The sequence below is a fragment of the Chiroxiphia lanceolata genome, chromosome 4 (assembly GCF_009829145.1).
Source record: "Chiroxiphia lanceolata isolate bChiLan1 chromosome 4, bChiLan1.pri, whole genome shotgun sequence".
In the NCBI taxonomy this organism is placed as follows: domain Eukaryota; kingdom Metazoa; phylum Chordata; class Aves; order Passeriformes; family Pipridae; genus Chiroxiphia; species Chiroxiphia lanceolata.
In genome coordinates this window covers 54,212,317-54,230,152 of record NC_045640.1, presented here as the reverse complement: position 1 = coordinate 54,230,152, position 17,836 = coordinate 54,212,317, and the positions used below count along the sequence as shown (strand labels likewise).

Here is a 17,836-nt window from a genome sequence, read left to right as displayed (position 1 = left end):
TTGCCTTGAAAAATGTTACTCTAACATTAGCCTGCTAAAGAAAAATATATTAAGATCTGCACTCTATCCATAAGCAAGTTTTAGAGGTCATGGTATTTTTTGGACAAATCAGATTATTTCAATATATAGGCTTCTTTTGTAAGCCTTTTGAGACTATGGTATTTCAAAACAGCAGGAACTCCTGCCCCCTACTTAATACTTTCCACCACTCTTTCTACTGGCTTATGTGTTGCAATACTACTCTGCACCAATACAGCAGGCTCAAAGGAGCCAAGTCTCTCGAGGAAAAAGTTCAGTTTTAAACATCTGGGACTTGGAAAGAGGCACTTGCTGGAATTATAGCATTAGAACATCATTATCATTCAGAGCATTTAGTTAATGCGTTATTACTTTAGTCATTTATTAAATTTGAAAATCAAATATCAAAGTGATTGTAGTGTCTGCCACCCAACAGGTACATCTGATTAGAGTGTATCAGGGCACCCACCAGGAGCTGCGGCAAAACCACATATTTTTATGGAAAGAGTGCCATCGTGTGGGAGGCTCCTGCAGCATGCAGGGATAGCAGTACTCTCATCCTCCTGTGTTTTTCCTGGAATTTTCATTAAAGTACAATTTTTGTTTATGAAAATGAGCTACTAAAATAGGAAGTTTCATAACTAGGAACAGGTCAGAAGTGTTAAATCTTCTTAGTACGTTAACTATTATTTTAGTTCCGCAGACAGGTGAATTCCAGAACAAAGTGTTTGCGAAGTCTAAGAGAAGTATGATCTTCCTTGTTCTCTGCATCACATTAATAGAGTTAGATAATCGTGCTCTTATCATTTCTGTTGATATATATTTTATCCCTCAACATCTGTTTTAAGCTGCAGTTTTACAAGGCTTCATTATAAGCTTTTGACTTCTCAAGCTTTTCCGTGTAATGATACCATTACTATCGCTGGTTTCTGCTGCTTTTTTTATGTTTTCCTTTAAATAATTGAACTATATGTTACATCCATAAAGAAAATTGCCAATAATTACCAGGAGTACAATTAGGAATAAATCTCCATTAAGGAACAAGCCAAAGCTCAGTGTTTTTATGCAAATGTCTTTTGTTAAAAAGATGTCTTGTGTAATCAAGAATTATACTGACAAGTGAAGAATCATTTAATTAATGAGAATAGAGCAATCATTTGGATGGTTCATTCTATTCCTGACTGAATAAAAAAGAGAAAATAGTCCTGCTCAGGGATTACAGCCACTGCTGGAAGAAATAAGCCCCATGGATGTTCTTCTGTTAGTGCCTTGTGTAGATAGTACAGTAATTCCTAAATATAAAACCACGTGTGTTTGGATTAGGCACTGAAAATTAATCTACTGTTATTCCACAAGAACTTATACGAAAAGGTTCTGTTTGTGCTTACTATCTGCTCCTGCTAACCTGTCAGACTGGCATATCTGGGCAAAATGCTCACCTAAATCCTATTACAGGGTTCTAGGGCAGCAGGAACCAGGATCATGGTGAGTTCTTTCTGTAAGGATTGTATGCCATGATAGAGGGTAGCTTATGGACTGTGTTTGCAGTTGCAGAGCAGTAATCTGATCTCCAGTCCAGCCCTCTGATCAGAGCAGGTCCAGTTAGGTCAGTTTGCTCTGGGTCTTTCCCAGTGGGTCTTTGAATGCTGCCAAGGGTGGTGGTGCCATAAATTCTCTGTTCCAGTGTTTGACCTCTCCCATTCTTCTCTTATCTAGTTGGAATTTCTTATCTTCTAGTTTATCCCAGTTGCATCTCTTCCTGTCACTGGGTCTAGCTTCAGCTTCTCTACACACTCCCAACAGGCAGCTGTAGGCAGCAATGACAGCACTCCTGTGTATGGTCCACATGCCTCCAAAGCTCCTCCGAACATGGATGTCTCGTAACAGCTACTCTGTCTCTTGTAACAGAACGGAGAATTCTCCCACCCTTGGCACATCCCTGCTGCCTCAGGAAGCTTCAGGATGAGGTTTCCCCAAGTTGGCTCTGAGTTTGGGAGAATTCAAAATATAGCCCAGGCAACTGTGACCTTGTTTGCCCCTCTCCAGGGCTGGACCTTCAGCGATGTAGTGTCACCAGACACTGCACAGAATTTGTCCCACTTCTTATAAACACAAAGCTGTACGAACAAGGTGATTCTGGCATCTCCAAGGACATGTGTATTGCCTGTGATCTGTTCCTTGAAGGCACTGTTCCCTCTGGTACAGCACAGAGGTGAACAGGCAGTTCCCCTCTGAACAGGTGAGGATCTCAGCCACTAATTGTACTACTAGGTAGGAAGTGGAAGCTCACTCCAGAGCTGTGCTGAGATTTCAGCCACTGGTGGCTGTGTCAGGTCTCCCATTCCTGGTAGGACCACAGCATAAATATATGGTCATTCGGATGTGCCATAGAAAATTAGGTATCTTCATTGACACGACTGCCTATTCAAGCAGCATGGGAGACTGAGTAAATTCTGTATAGAGCAGTTGCTCTGTGCTTCCAAGGTGCATTCAAACTCCCTTTCAAGGTTGATGATGTAGACCACTGCACTGAGCTGTTATGGTAGCCCTGAGACAGTAGGACAGCTTTTCTTCCTCCTCTGATGCAGTACAGTCTCTGGCAGCAACATCCCAGACCTCTGCTGGTTTGTGTGCACTTGGATTTCTTTGCATGCTGTGTCAAATGATTGCACAAGTAATTGTTTGTCTTCCAACACTGAAATGAAAAACAAATTTATTATATGAAGGAAAACATTCCCTCTGTTTTATTCTTTTTAGATGTGATCATTGAATTTTTTATTTTGGATAACCAGAGACACCCAACTGTTACTCTAGTAATTTCTGGATGCTTTTAAAAAAACACTCTCCTCAGGAATAAATGAACTAAATATGAAAATCTTCTTACAAATAGAATTCTCATTTCTCAAACTGCTCATCCCACAGGAAGTGTAGTTAAATGCATTGTCCTTGCAAGCTGCCCAGTAAATCTTCATGGGCTGGATATGTAGGTCCAAGGACAAGTGAATTCCACAGCAAGGAACCTTCCTGTGGAATCACTTATCATCAGGTCACATTCTCACGTTAAGCAAGATTAGTTTAGGTCGCCACTGACCTAAAGATGGCTTTGTTCTCTCTCTCTCTCCAAAGCAGCAAGTAGGTAACCTGATAAGGATCAATTTAGATAAATTAGGATCAATAAAGTGTAACTTGTGATCCATCTGGACTGTATTTTCCTTCTGGTTTGGGGGGGTTTTTAATTGAAATGTCTCTTCTCCAGTGATTAAAATGCAAAATATTGTCAAATATATAATGCACTACAAAAGTCTACTGACATAGTCTGTAGTGAAAGCCAATTAAGAAAATACGGTATGTGAAATAAAGCCTTTTCATTAAGGTTGTTAAAAGAAGACAAGAGAGAGTCGTGTGCTTTCTTGTATCTGGAGTAGAACATGGATATCTATGTGCTCAGTCTAACAGGCAACCCCATATTCAAGCTTTCTTTTCTGGCTAAATCAGTCTGTCTGGGTTCATCAGCTTCTTGGCTTTCCAAGACATATGGGAAGGTTGCAAGTAGTCTGATTCCATCCTCACACTCTCAGGTGTCGCTGTCCACTGCCCCGCTGTAACCACTGACTTCTGTGCTTTTCCCCTCCAGGATTTTGGAGCTGCAGCAGAATGGCGACATGGACATACTGAAGCATAAGTGGTGGCCGAAGAACGGTCAGTGTGATCTTTACTCATCTGTGGATACCAAACAGAAAGGAGGTGCCCTGGACATAAAAAGTTTTGCAGGTGTTTTCTGCATCCTCGCTGCAGGGATTGTCCTATCCTGTTTCATTGCAATGTTGGAAACGTGGTGGAATAAAAGGAAAGGCTCCCGGGTTCCATCAAAAGAGGTATTAGACCCTCCATTTCTCCTGGGGAATTTTCATGCACCCTAAATATTGCTGTCTTGACTTTATAGCACTAGAGAGGGTGGGGAATCAAATTTTGAGATACTTCATTAGCTTCCTGATTTTTAAGATAAATTATGTTCCTCAAAACCTTTTTAGCTATTCTTTCTAGAAATAAATTCTTTGAATGGAAATAAATGTATGTTGATGATGTATAAATATGCAACTATTCTGAGTAAAACACAACTGTTACTTGTAGAATAGTACATTATTAATACATCAATATTCGGTTCATTATTCCCATTGGTGACAGCTAATTCTCACCAGGTTTCTTGGTTACTTCTTGAAAAATATATCCTCTAAGCTCAATGGCTGAGTCTTGTCCCCATTTTCAGAAATACTGACCTCTTGAGACTTCCATGAACTTCAGTTCTCGTTATTGCATCTGAAGTCCAGGGAAGTAAGGCTGCATTACATTTTTCAGGTTCAGGCCAGGCTTATTTCTGAAATCTGCTACAGACTTGTTTCAGATAATCTTGGACAGAGGCCACAGGGAGATATGTTATTTTACATCTGAGATGAGTTTGCTTCTACACCTGCATGTGTAATGCTTTCCTTCCTGTGGTAACCTACCTGTCCCTTTACCAGCCATCTGAGCCTTATGAAACTTTATACCAAATTTCTTATCTTTATAATTAAGTATTTACATCTACAGAATACTAAAAAAAAATCAGGGACAAAACAATTTATTAAAATAAACCTGGCAGCAACACCCAAAGCTGAACCCAAATATGAGCTTTAATGGCACACTGTCAAATATAGCTTTTCTGTCTGTGTAGCTTAGGCACATCTGTGTAGCTTGTGGGGTATTGCTGTTAATTTGTGTGCAGTGGTCTTGCTTTCTCTGCAGTTTCTCCATTGTGTTTATTCCTGCTAATCTAATGCTGTGTATTAGGGAAGGATTAATTACCCTACCTAATTAGACAGCATTGGCACTGATGTTAAAATACGTTTAATCTTTTCTTGCCTGTTTTAATTCCCAAGCTTTTTTTTTTTGTTTTTTTTTTTGTTCAAGATCTGGACCGGACCATTATTAAAAGGAAAAAAAAAAAGGAATCTCTAGTCTTTAAATTGGGTTTCTCAGGAGTGGAAACCATATAGTTTCAACTGGTAAATTATTTTAAAAACCTACAATTTACTTGATTGTTGTTCATCCAAACTTTCAGAACTTCATACTTCATATTTATCTGATGCAAAACATGAAAATCAATAACAAAGGAAAACAAAAAAACCACACAGATATTTTATACAACTAAAAAATTTCTATTTCAATTTTAAAATGCTGAGAAATTCAAGTGTATACTTTCCACAAATGGTATAATTTGGCCTCCTTGATCTTTGCTATATGGTTGTTAGTTTAGCATTTAAAATTGCATCTCAACGCTAAATTGAAAAGCTTGGCTCAAAACTGAGTTTAACATGGACGTATGTGCTGAATGTCCCCATTATCCTGGATGTGGGGGTCATTCAGCAAGAAATACATCTTAACTAACTTTCTTAAAATTCATTTTAGCTTCCATGAAATCCATTGGCTCTTCCAGGCCACTAGTCCAGAATCGGGGGTCAGATTGGGCCACTTTGTGGTCAGCAAGCCAACCCTTTTTCCTGGTGGCTGCCATCTTGTGCTCCAGAATGCAAGCATTTATACTGAAAAAAATTGTCTTATGGTTGCGAAGATAACATTTCGGTCGCGTGCCAGAAGTAACCCATTCAATGATGTCTGCCTGAGTCTGCAGACAGCCTTAAACAGTAGCTCTGAGAGAAGTATGAACCGCCCCAGTAATCTCAATGGGATGTTGACTCTGAAGCCTGATGATAATTTAAATGTGAAAACTGCTGAATATTTCACTACTGATCACACAAGAGAGAAGAGGAAAGATCATATTATGGAGATATGCACAATCTTACTGTGAGTGGGTCTCATTTTGGTGTATCAGTTGGGTGGAGATTGGGTTGTGGGCTAAGCATGGGAGACTATCACCGCTTATATATTTTCACTGGTCTGACCCTAGCCCCAAATGCATCTCTGTAAAAGAAAGAGAACTATTTTGAGTAACTTGTAGAGGCTCAGAAATTGTGAAATTCCAATCTTTTCCCAATTGGCATTTTAAATTACAAAGTGTTTGTATGTTTTTTTCAAAATTAAAAACAAACAAACAAAACCCAAGCAAAACAGAAAAAAAAAAGAGAAAAATATTTAGGACTGTCCCTCAGAGACATAGTCATGACTTGCACGTGCTAATGGAGCCTCTGTATATTTCTTTAGCTTTCTGATGTGGCCCCACTTCTCCTGCATCCATATGCAGCTCCAAATTTTTTAGGAGAGAGCGTTTGGTGAATGCGTTTGGATTTGATGTCACCTGTGTGGTTGTTATGTGCATCCATGTCTATGTCACATGTGAATAAACTATAGACAGAAAGCTAAGTCCAAGAAATGAGCACTGCATTTTTTCCTTCCCGTGATGAGCTCAAACCAAAGCCTCTGTGGTCAGTGATCATCCAGTCCCTGGGAGATCCCTGATGCCCTGTTCCCTGCCCCTTTTCCCCTGGTTTGCCTCCCTGTCCTTGCCTTCGGAGGGTAAAATCCCAGAGAGGAGCTGGCCTCTCAGTCTCCTTCCAGTTGGGCTCTGTGTTCGGCGTGGTACCAGTGCAAATGTTCAGTGATCCATTTTGCTAAGTAGATGAACACCTGCAGTTTATTCTAGGTGTGGACTTTGTTTCAGAGTACTTGACTTCATTCCTAGACAAAGGAGGGATCTCAAGCCCATTCGGTATACTAGGAGTTTTGCCATTGATTCAGGGAGCTCTGGATCAAGCCAGTCATTGAATTTCAGTAATCAAGGCTGGAAGTCATCAGTGCACATCTATCGGCTGCCTAATTATCCTCTGTGAGGTCCTAGAGTGTGAGATATTTCTAGTGGCCTGGAAGAGCCAGTAAATTTCACAGAGATTAAGGTAAATTTTAAGGTTAGTTGAAATTGATTTTTGTTCTGAATGAGCTGTGCTACCTAGACTGAGGGAATACCCCGTACGTGTATGCTTAATGCTGCTTTGAATTAAGCTTTGCAGTTAAGTAGAAATATGTATGTACAATACAGGTGATTTATTGGGTCACCTGGGATTTTCTCCTCTTTTTTAACTTCTGTTCATTTAAATTCTCAATTATAACAAACAAACCTGTTTAATTGAGTTCTCTGGGAGGAGAGATTTAAGAAGGAAAAGGGACAGAGGTAAGAGGAGTGACGATATATTATGATAAATAATCAGGCCACCTTCTCACCCACAAAAGTATAATTCTATCAGAATAGATGGAACTGCTTCTTTGTAGTTAAGAAGATAATTAATCCCTCTGTTGGCACTGTAATTTAAAATCGGCTGGTGTACTCCTTTCTGTGTGATGTCAATGAGTCACCAGCACTTGGATTTTTCCTCTGTATGTTCAGCTTTTCTATACCGCAATTTACATTATAAAGGCAATAAGGAACCCGAGATGTTTCTAGCCCTTCCTTGAACCCTGAGAGGATGACAAAGATGACAACCTGATCCCTCAGAGCCTCCCATGTTGACATCCAAATTTAGTTCTCCTTGTGGAGTTGAAGAACTGGCATCATTCCAGGCATTTGAGATTATGCAGTTTACTGTTATTCAGCTGTTGCTAGTCTAATCCACCTAGCTCCAAACCTGGCTTTTCCTGAAAATCTACCAGTGGTGCTTTAAGGTTTTTTGTTTGGATACAGGGTTTGAAGGTAGCTGTGGTGTAAGGGTCTGCCTTGGTTTGGCTTCACCCCCCTGGCTTCAGGTGATGGGGTGTTTGCTGGTGACATTCAGAGACACCGTGAGCCAACAGCCAGCTCTAGTTAATTGTGCATTGTGCTTCCCGAGCCGTTCTGATCACCCTGTGAAACTTCAATCCAGCACAAACGGCGGTGGTGAGTGGTGCCTCTTGTTTTTCTCATTCCCCAGGACGACAAGGAGATCGACCTGGAGCACCTCCACAGGCGCGTGAACAGCCTCTGCACAGACGACGACAGTCCCCATAAACAGTTCTCCACCTCATCGATTGACTTGACCCCGCTGGACATTGACACTTTACCCACACGTCAGGCACTGGAGCAAATCAGTGACTTCAGAAACACTCACATCACCACAACCACCTTCATACCAGAGCAGATCCAGACTCTGAGCCGCACTCTGTCTGCTAAAGCCGCTTCGGGTTTCTCCTTCGGCAGTGTGCCCGAGCACCGAACTGGCCCTTTCAGGCACAGGGCACCCAATGGTGGCTTTTTCAGAAGCCCCATCAAAACAATGTCATCTATCCCTTACCAACCAACTCCTACTCTGGGTCTGAATATTGGTAGTGACCCAGACCGAGGCACCTCCATCTGAGCACCAGAACAAGTTTCTTCACTGTTTCTTATTTAGGACTCCCTTTGCAAGGAGCAGCTGTAATATTGTGGGACTAACATGGATGTAACCTTTCTTCTTTTCCTTATTTTTTGGTTTTGAGGGTTGTGGTTTGGGGGTTTTTTTATTTGTTTGAGGGTTATTTTCTGTTTGGGTTGTTTGGGGTTTTTTTCCTTTATTTTATTTAAGAATCAGAATTATTAGTAGCAACTCTTCTTCCTCTTCTCTGCTTTCTCAGTCTGGTCTCTTCTGTCTCCCCTTATTCTCTTTACTACTTGAATCACTTATTCTTTGGTTTATCACCACGTTAGGTTTTGGTTACTTCAGGCTTTTCATATACTTTAAATATAGGAAATGTGCAGCGATTCATGCATAGAAAAACCCTGAGGATTACTTTACAGAAGGGCATTTGCTCCTCCTCCCCACCACCTTTTTTTACTATAATTGCAATAACTTAAGTATTTTTCATGTACTCTGCTGCATCCGGTCAGCGCTCCACTGCTGTGTGTCCTTTTAACTGTGGACCAAAGGCAAACCCTGCAGTTCAAAAAATGGAAAAAATTAAAAAAAAAAAAGGCAAAAAGACAAAAGAAGAAAAAAAAAAAGAATGGAAAACAAATGAAGTTAAAAGATTATTCAGGCCCCATAATATAAGAATGCAATTTTGTAGGATTACAAAAAGCCATTACTATGCCAGTAAAGACTACAGTTAAATCTACTTTTGCACTGCAACAGTGCATATGACCTTTATGTGATTGTACAGTGTTAAAAGTTTTTCTTATGTACAGTAAACTGTATCATATGGCAGAAGCCTCTGTTGTGTTAAATAAATTAGTATCTCATACATATATATATATACATATATACACAAAGGTATGTGTATATATATATACATGTATATATAGCTATAAAATGGCAGCCGTTGCTATTGCAATTCATTTAATAAAGCTTTAGTAAAAATGTGTTGTATACAGGAGAGATGTACAGTGCAGGGTGTCTTTTCATTTAGAAAAGACGGGTTGCTTTAATGTTATTCTGACTTGCATCATTTGCCAACAGAGCATATTTTATACTTTTTTATTAGAACATCCAGGGCAATTTAACATTTGTACCTAGATGTAACTCCTTTGGTTAGGTTTTGCATTGGCTATTGAGCATTCTATAAGGCTAATCTTGATAATTTTCCTTTTAATTAATTAGAAAAATGGAACTCTCTCTTAGGTATACCATGCTCATGAACAACTAATATAGCTCTAGAGAAGTTAAACATAGATCAAAGGTTAATAAATCCTTTTCCAAGTCAGTACAGTTGATCAATACAATAATGGTGTTAGTAGAGAAAAAAAAATAAGCCCTTGAGATATACAGATGTGGCCTTAATTATAATCATGTATTGTTCTAAGGAAAAAAAAATATGAACAGGCGCTCATTTTAACCCTTTCTATGTTAAGTTAGGTTTAGAGGAGCTATGTATTTTTACATTAGTGCCAACTGTATAGAGTAAGAAAAAGAACAGCAGTGAGAGCAAAACCAGTGCCCACTTTGGCACCAGCTTTTTTGAGTAACACTGTTACCTGTTAGAAATGTAGGAAGAGCTTTCAATTTGTAATCCTTGAAACTAAAAATGCGGTTAAGTAGAAAGCAAGCAGTTTATCCTGTGAGTTTTTTGGTTTGGTTTTCTTTTAAATGCAACCATACACTTATTTTAATCTAACTCATTCTTTGGCTAGGATTAATAGGAATCAGCCTATGTGATTTGCTTTAGGATAAATTAAAAGGTATATTCTTCAGATCTATTCTATTTTGATGCTAATTCTGTTCTGGGGGAGCATCTTGTACTGTCACTGTTTTTTGTACTAAATCTTCAAATATTGTCTACTGTGTAAGGCAGAACGAATTCTTATCGTGCAAAAGGCCATTTTGTTTCCAGGGTAGCAAGTGTCTAAAAGCATGCACAACTTGCTTCCCCCTTGTAACATTCATGAACTCATCCACACTTCTGAGTAAAAAAAAAAAAAAAAAAAAAAAAGAAAAAAGAGAAAATTTCTTTCCAACAAGCTACATAGGGACATACCAGATGTTGCAGTGATTTTAGCTATTAAAAAACCTGTTAACCATGTACGATATTTAAAATAGGCCTATTTTGATGTGTTGCCTATTATACAGATACACAAAACACTTTTTGGAGGCCTCAGTTACAAGTGGCAGAGCTTTCTGTGTATAATTTGTCTAAATAATTTGTCTAATAAAATTGTTTTCTAAACTTGCGTTTCTTCCTGTTTAATTGCTGAGTGCTATAGGGTTTTCAGCCTAGGTCAAAGTGTCCACTTATAACTGGTTTTGCTGCACTGTTACTGAAGGGGAACTAGCCCATGGAGATGGGATGAGCTTGCCGGGTTGCTGTGAGTCAGCTCATTGAAGAGCATCCAAGGTTTACCACGTTTATCAATGTCAGACTTAGAATTCAGAAAACATTTACAAGCAGCATTTTGGAGAATGATTTCGGAGTTCATCAGCAATAACATGTATGGGACATGATTTGTAGAAATACTGCATCCCACCTTCATCTGTTTTAGTGTAATGTAGGCATTTTCTTGGAACACGGCCTTTATTTTTATAGAATCACATTCTGCCATCTTTATTTGTACAGCGGTTAGTTTGCTCTGGAGCTGGACATACACTACCTAAAACAAAAGTTTTTGTGTGAGAGAAGGGAGCCCATATTTCATTCATGATGGCTTTCTCAATTTTTAAGTTTCATTAACATGTTAACCTTAATGACCTAGTCATTAGCAAGCTGTGCAGAATCACTTCAATAACATCAGCCATGACAATTTAACTTTCAGCATCCAAAATTTGTCTGCTGGCTTTTTACATTCAGTGTATTTTATTTACTTAAATAATATTTTTGACCTCTTACAGTTTTCTATTAAGCTTAGCAGGCATTCAGGGGATTTCATTTTATATTTTCAAAAGTACATTGGAAGGAGTCCTCTATTCAGTGCTACATGAGAAAAATCTGAATACAGATAACTTAAAACTCTAAAGGAAGTTAGATTATTGAAAGTGACTTGAGGTTACAATTTAAAGGTGCCCATGTAATAATGCCAATAGGCTCGTAAGTATGTGGGCACTAAAAACCTAGCCACAGGATGCTAGAAGCTTTTCTAATCAGGCTACTTTTATATTTCATAAAAAATCAACCAAGAGACAAGCTCTAATTACTTTATATGAGGCAGAGCTATGGCAAACTGAGGCGCTGACCCTACAAGCCCTCATGCACCTTACAGCGCATCTAGTAGGGATTCCCTTAACCACAAGGACGCTTGCATGATCAGGGACCTAGTTTTAGACTACTGTTGATCTGTGAAGTAATCATAACCCCTTGGAAAGTGTTGTCTTGCCTGTATCATAAGTCATTCACTTAAACAGAGGCATTGCCCATGTCATTTACATTCACAGACACACCTCTCTAGAGCTAGGTGGTTTTACAGACACTACATACAGACTCTCTGTAATAGGCTACATGAAGGCAAACCCTATGTGACACTTGCCTTTCTTTAAATAAAAATCCAGTGAAGTAATAGTGTTAAAGACTGTCATGTGTCTGCTGCAGTATCTCCAGTGGAGATACAAGCCAGCTGTATAAAGATGAGTTGTTTACATGGTGATTGCAGTCATACGACCATTCTGAGATACCAGCTGCAAACAAAAAGTGAGCAATGGAAGAAAACATTTTTATCTGATTTCAAAAAATCACTTATTAAGATGCTTCTATTGACCAATGGTGAAATACCTGGAGATAAATAGTCCTGCTGAGCCAATCAAGTGAATGATTATAGCCGTCACTGACACAGCACAGCACGACCAGGCCAAAGCCTCCTGTGTTTCTGTCTTGTCTTCACAAAACAAAGTGCTCATATTGTTTCCCTAACCAAATCAGATTTTTTAGAAGCACCTTTTTATTTCTGACTTCCATAGGATGTTATGAAATGATGAGAGCATAAAGCTGCCTTTCTTCAAACACTCACAGTAGCTGGGTCAATGCAGTTTACTGGAGGTTAATGCCCCTGATAAGTTTAATTTCTCAACTCTGCATGAAGGTGATGACACGAAAAGGAAACCAGCTTCCCATGTGCAGGCTCGTGCTGTAGTTAATGAAAAAATAGTCTTCAAAACAACAAAGGCATCATACCAACACAGCCCTGCTTTAACCATTTTTCTCTCAGTCCCAATATCCACGTTTCATCTTCACTCTGCAGAGCTATTTTGAAATAAAAGTCAAAACCAAGTATCTATCCCTTAATCTGAGTCATAGACAAAGGTTTTGATAAACACTGTGACATGAACACACGCATCCACATGTCATATCAGGAGCAGTGGGCAACTGTGAAGACATCATCACAATCTATCAGGTTCTCATGTCTCACCCAAGGCATTGTTCATGAGGTCAGAAATAGATGCTTCCAAAGGAAGGTCAGAACAGGCAAAATGATTCACAGCTGAACAAACTGCTAACTCAAAAAAAATTGCACCAATGACCAAAAATTACAAGACTCAAGAATTTAATTAATGAAAAAATACTTTTCAAGAGGTATAGTTATAAAAATAAATTTATTATCTCTCAGAACTTACAAAATCTGCCCCCCTCACTCCCATTCATTGCAGTGGTGTGATTCTTTGTGTGTACTACAGAATCTATTTCTGTAACATTTGTCAGAAGAAAGGAAAACATTACAGCTGGAAAACTGAACTCTCAAGTCGTTAACTACTGTACTCCATGTCACACAGGAAATTTGAGGCAGGAGGAAGAATTCAGCATCTCAGAGCCAGTTCACTCATGTAAGAGAAAAAATAAATCTTTCCTCCCTCACATGCTAAGATGGGGTTTTAGTAGAGATGCAAGCAGGGAGCCAAGGAGAGGGTTACACCACCCAGCTGGGCTGGCAGCAGGAAGGGGCAATGGTTGTCCTGCTCACAGGCCAGAGATACACTTTCACCACTGTTCCTTCTGCCCCAGCAGTCATTTCAGACCAGTTTTGGCCCCTTAAGAAGAGCAGGGGCTGTTACGTACACACCTGAGGCTCATAAGCAGGTCTACAGAGGCAGAGATGTAAGTCGTGCGTTTTTCCCTAGCTCCTATCAGACAGGTTTGTGATCCCACCAGCAGCTGGAGGATGCCACATGTCAGGGCAGGAGGTCTTTGTACTCCAGATTATTCTCCCACAGTGAGCTTTCCCTGGGTGTGCTGGTCATGCTGCCCGAAGGAGGGCATATATGAACAAATGCAGTGACCATATGAGCCCTGGTACAAATGGCTGGGATCAATAACTGCCATACCAGTGGAAAAAGAAAGCTACATGCAGGCCAGCACGCTCAGGACACCCATCCACCGTGACATGACAGATCAGTGCTTCTGTAGATAATTATTCCTATCAGCACTAGAAAGGCCAACATTTCTTTCAATGCAAGATGATTTTGTCTTCATTTGCAAATCTAGCTATAATCCATTAAAAGACTGACCCACCAAATCAAAATGAAGAGTTTAAAGTCAAACCCATTAATAAAAGGCCTGGGGGATGCACATTTATGTCTGCATGAGACAGTCATCAAACTCCTGAAGCAGCCACCTAGCTGCAGGTGCTGCCCTAGGTTGCTCTCCTGGCCCCTGCAGCAGATGATGTGGCATCATAGTAAACTCGGTCTCACAGGGCATGAAAACTGGCAGCTGTATTGAGTTTGTTGGCAAAGATGCTCACAGACACACCCACCCCCTTAATTTGAGGGTTCACACCTGTTTGCCCAACAGGACAGCCAAGCTTTGCCTGCCTTTCCCTTTCTTGCAGGGCTGCAGCAGCAGCATTGATGCACATGGTGCAGTGTCTCAGCCCTCCACACTGGCACGCAGCTATAGATGGGACATCACTGGAAAAACGTAGCAAGGAGGTGAAAAGCAGCCCCTTCCTTCTCAGCTGCCCCTTCTAACTCCACAGCTTTCCTGTTAGCTCTCTCACTCATTATGTGTGGGATGCATCATCAACGGGATCATAGCCCCATCTGCAAATATCCACGAGAATCAGCCTCGTGATGGAAATATCATACTCTCCTTCTACATATAGGAAAATGCCCCACCTGAATCTAACTTTGTTGCCACTCAAAGAAAGACTCAGAGATGTCACTTACTCCCCTTACTTGATTGCAGAGAGACCCTCTTTTCCTACTCAGCACAATCAGAAGCAGACAGGAGATTCTGATGCAAGCATTTTTCCTGGGAGCCTGGTGTGAAGATGCTTAATATTATACAACTGCTAGAAATTAAAAAGCACAGTTGGAAAAAACCCCACCTTCTTGTGGGTCATTTGTGTTGTATTTGCCTCACTCTTAAGTCTAGCTCATGTCCCTGTCGAATGCCAGGGAAAAAAATAGGAGGAGCGGGCAGCTCTGTGAGTGCATTGTAGCCCTGCCACCGCTGGTAAGCTTGCCTTTCTCCCCCACTGGTCAGGGACATGCTTCTTCACACACACAGTGGGGAGGTCTTGTTTGGTTTTGAATATTCCCTGTATATGAATATTCACTGTGGACCACAGTAAGAGTAATCACAGCTGACCCATGTTGTTACTAATTAATTCTTTTCCTTACACACGGGGGAACAGGAGAAAGAAAGCAAATACTGTGAACAATGCAAATAACGTGGTTACTTGCTAATCCTGCTATCTGACACATTTTTAAGGAACAGTCTCTGTGGCATGACAGCTAATACAGCAAGAAATTGATGTAGTGTAACAAAAAAGCATGTTAGTTTATGAAATAGTGCTCAGGCAACACTGGACTGGTTTGTCTTGCTCTAACTTTTACAGACCTTTCTGAATAATATCTGCTTTTGCTTGAATTGGTTTTATATTTCCCCAGGTTTCGGAGACTGCAGATGAAGTTTTCTTACTTTCCCCCCTCTAGCAAAACAGAATTCCCTAAACCCCTTTTTGTAACTAAAAATTATCCTGTCGGTCTATCTATACAAAACAGAAGGTATAGCTGATTTGGGACACAGGGATCTTTGTTTTTCCTACATCAAGATAAAAGATAGGTAGAACTAGAGGGGATACACCTGGAAATCTGACTTTTCACAAACACATTTATTGTTTTCAATAAATATCACTGTCATCCTCACTTTTAAAGATGTGCTACATCATCTGACAAATGTAGGCCAATTCATATGTATATTAAGTCTGTTGTGTCTTGTATGAGTTGTTTGAAAAGGGAAAACATATCCATAAATATTCTTAAACATTTATTCCATAAGTATTGACACATACAAGCAGCTTTCCTTCCAAAACTTACAGCCAGTGGATTATTATCTATGGCATTACAGCCAGACAGTTATTACCCATGGCATATAATAATTTGCTGGAGTATAAATAGAAGTCAACCTGAAGTACAGACAGGAATTTCTATTTCATGGGTTGAAGCCATGTAAGGAACTATCAGGCATGGTGCATTTGCATGCACATCTCCATCCTTTACCCCATGCTTCGTATTCCTGAGTAAATGGTGGTCACTTGCTAAAGCATGGACAAAAATAAATTAAATTTTAAAACAAACGAACAAACAAAACCAAACAAAATCCCCACCAAACAAGTGGAAGAGATAAGAAAAAACCCCACTGTTAGCACTGATTACTCTGCTGCTGGAGTTGGAAGCCCCCAAAAACAGCATACTATTTTTAGCACAGTTGTGTAACACCTAGCTGGATTTTTCCCTTATGGCGAGTTTTGCCTTTAATCTGGTCAATTTTCAAACATTGCTTGGTTGAGGCAATGACAGACTGAAGGGGCTAAATTTGTCCTTGTATCTTAGCCCGGCTTGAATTTACAGCTATCCATCATCTCGCGCACATCTTCTGCCTCAGATATCCACGGCGTTTGCTCGTCGAGGGCGCTATCCGGCTCCTCATCGCTGCCAGCGGCCCTCGCACAGCGGATCTGTGCGGAGGGAGCCGGGGTGCAGGGTCGGGGAAAGGCGGGAAGCCGGCGGGAAGAGCCGCGGTGAAGGAGCGGCGACACGGGACTGCTGCCCTGCCCTGCCCTGCCCTGGCGGCGCTGCCGTTCCGGGCACCGCCCGGGCGGTGGCGCTGCGGCACCGCCTCCCGCTCCGGCACAGCCCCGGCGCCCGCGGCCCGCTCGGTGCCGCCGGTGCCTCGACGCGGGGGGGAAGGGGGGGGATCGGCCTGGGAGCATCCCGGGGCCGGGGGGCTCTTGTCCCCCCCGACAAGTGCCTCGGGGGCGCCGCCGGCGGCTTTTCGTCTCCCGTCGCCGTGCCCCTCTCCCCCGGTGCGGGGATGGGAGCGTCGCGGAGTCGTGCGCGGCCGCGGTGGTCCCGCGGCGGCCAGAGGAGCCCCATTTCCCGGGAAACGGGGCGGGCCGCGCCGCTATGCCGCCGGGATAATGGCGAGGGCCAGCGCCGTGTCACCTCTTGTGTGCGCTTTCCAAAGAGGAGCCCGGGCGTGGAGAATGGGACACAGACCGCCATTGTGCCGGCGACACTTTAATCGCCCACACCTACAATATTCAACCTGCTACCGGCAGCGGGGCGGCCCCGGGGCGCACACCCCACCCGAGGGGACGGGGTGGTGGCCTCACCGCCGTCTCGCCGGGGAGAAGCTTTTGGGGGCATCTTCAGCCGCGTGGCGTGGGCTGTGTGAGCCCGACTGGCGAGCGGTGCCCACCGAGCACTGCCCACTGCCAGGGCAGGTGCCCCGAGCTGGGAGAGGTAGGATGGAAATGCCCTCGTGTCCATCCCAGACGGCGGTGACAGGGCACTCAAGGACCTGGTGGAGACACCGGGCTTTTATTAAGCAAAGCAGCTTTTGCTGGACGTTGCTTGTGTGTTGCTTTTCCATGGATGTCACCTCCCCTTGCTCTCGCCAGGATGCAAAGGCACACAGGCCTACAGCAGAGATAATTTCTCATAGTGTGGATGCAACAACTGTGCTGAAGCAAGTTGTGAGGTTTTCTGCTTCATGAACCAGGCAGGGTGAGATGCTTGTTACTTCTGTTACTCCTACCATCCCTCCTTCCAAAGCTGAACAACTCTGGTTCTCACACTGAACTCTTGTGTGACCCCTGTAGGGGTTGTCACACAGAGTGTGAGAGCCATACACCTGGGCTACTGAAAACTGCGGGTTCCTGATGGAAGCTCCCAAGCCTCAGCAGACCATCAGCTGTGTCTGGCCTCACCTTCTGCCTCAACAGAGCTTTTACACACCGCAGATGAACACTAGGCTTCACCCTTTGGGAGTTTCTAAAACTTTTATGGAGTTCAAAGCATCCTGCATGCCTGGAAAATAAAATGCTTACAAGTCTCCCTCCAGCTCCAGACCAAGCAGGTCTGCAGATCATGAGTATGCCAGATGCCAGAAGTATGGATCTTGCTGCAGTCAGGAAGCCTACTGTCACAGGAGAACTGCTTCCCAAGAGCTACAGGAC

At 42.0% G+C, this 17,836-nt stretch overlaps 1 protein-coding gene across 2 annotated transcripts in view; it reads left to right on the top strand.

Annotated features, from left to right (window-relative positions):
• The window catches only part of GRID2 (glutamate ionotropic receptor delta type subunit 2), a 695,515-nt gene extending 686,546 nt beyond the window's left edge, over positions 1–8,969 (top strand). For both annotated transcript variants that reach the window (XM_032686347.1, XM_032686346.1), the window contains 2 exons: positions 3,653–3,893; positions 7,914–8,969. In XM_032686347.1, the coding sequence (XP_032542238.1) occupies positions 3,653–3,893; positions 7,914–8,336 (664 nt within the window). In that variant the 3' untranslated portion in view covers positions 8,337–8,969. The remainder of the gene's footprint in view (positions 1–3,652; positions 3,894–7,913) is intronic.
• The last annotated feature ends 8,867 nt before the right edge of the window (positions 8,970–17,836 follow it).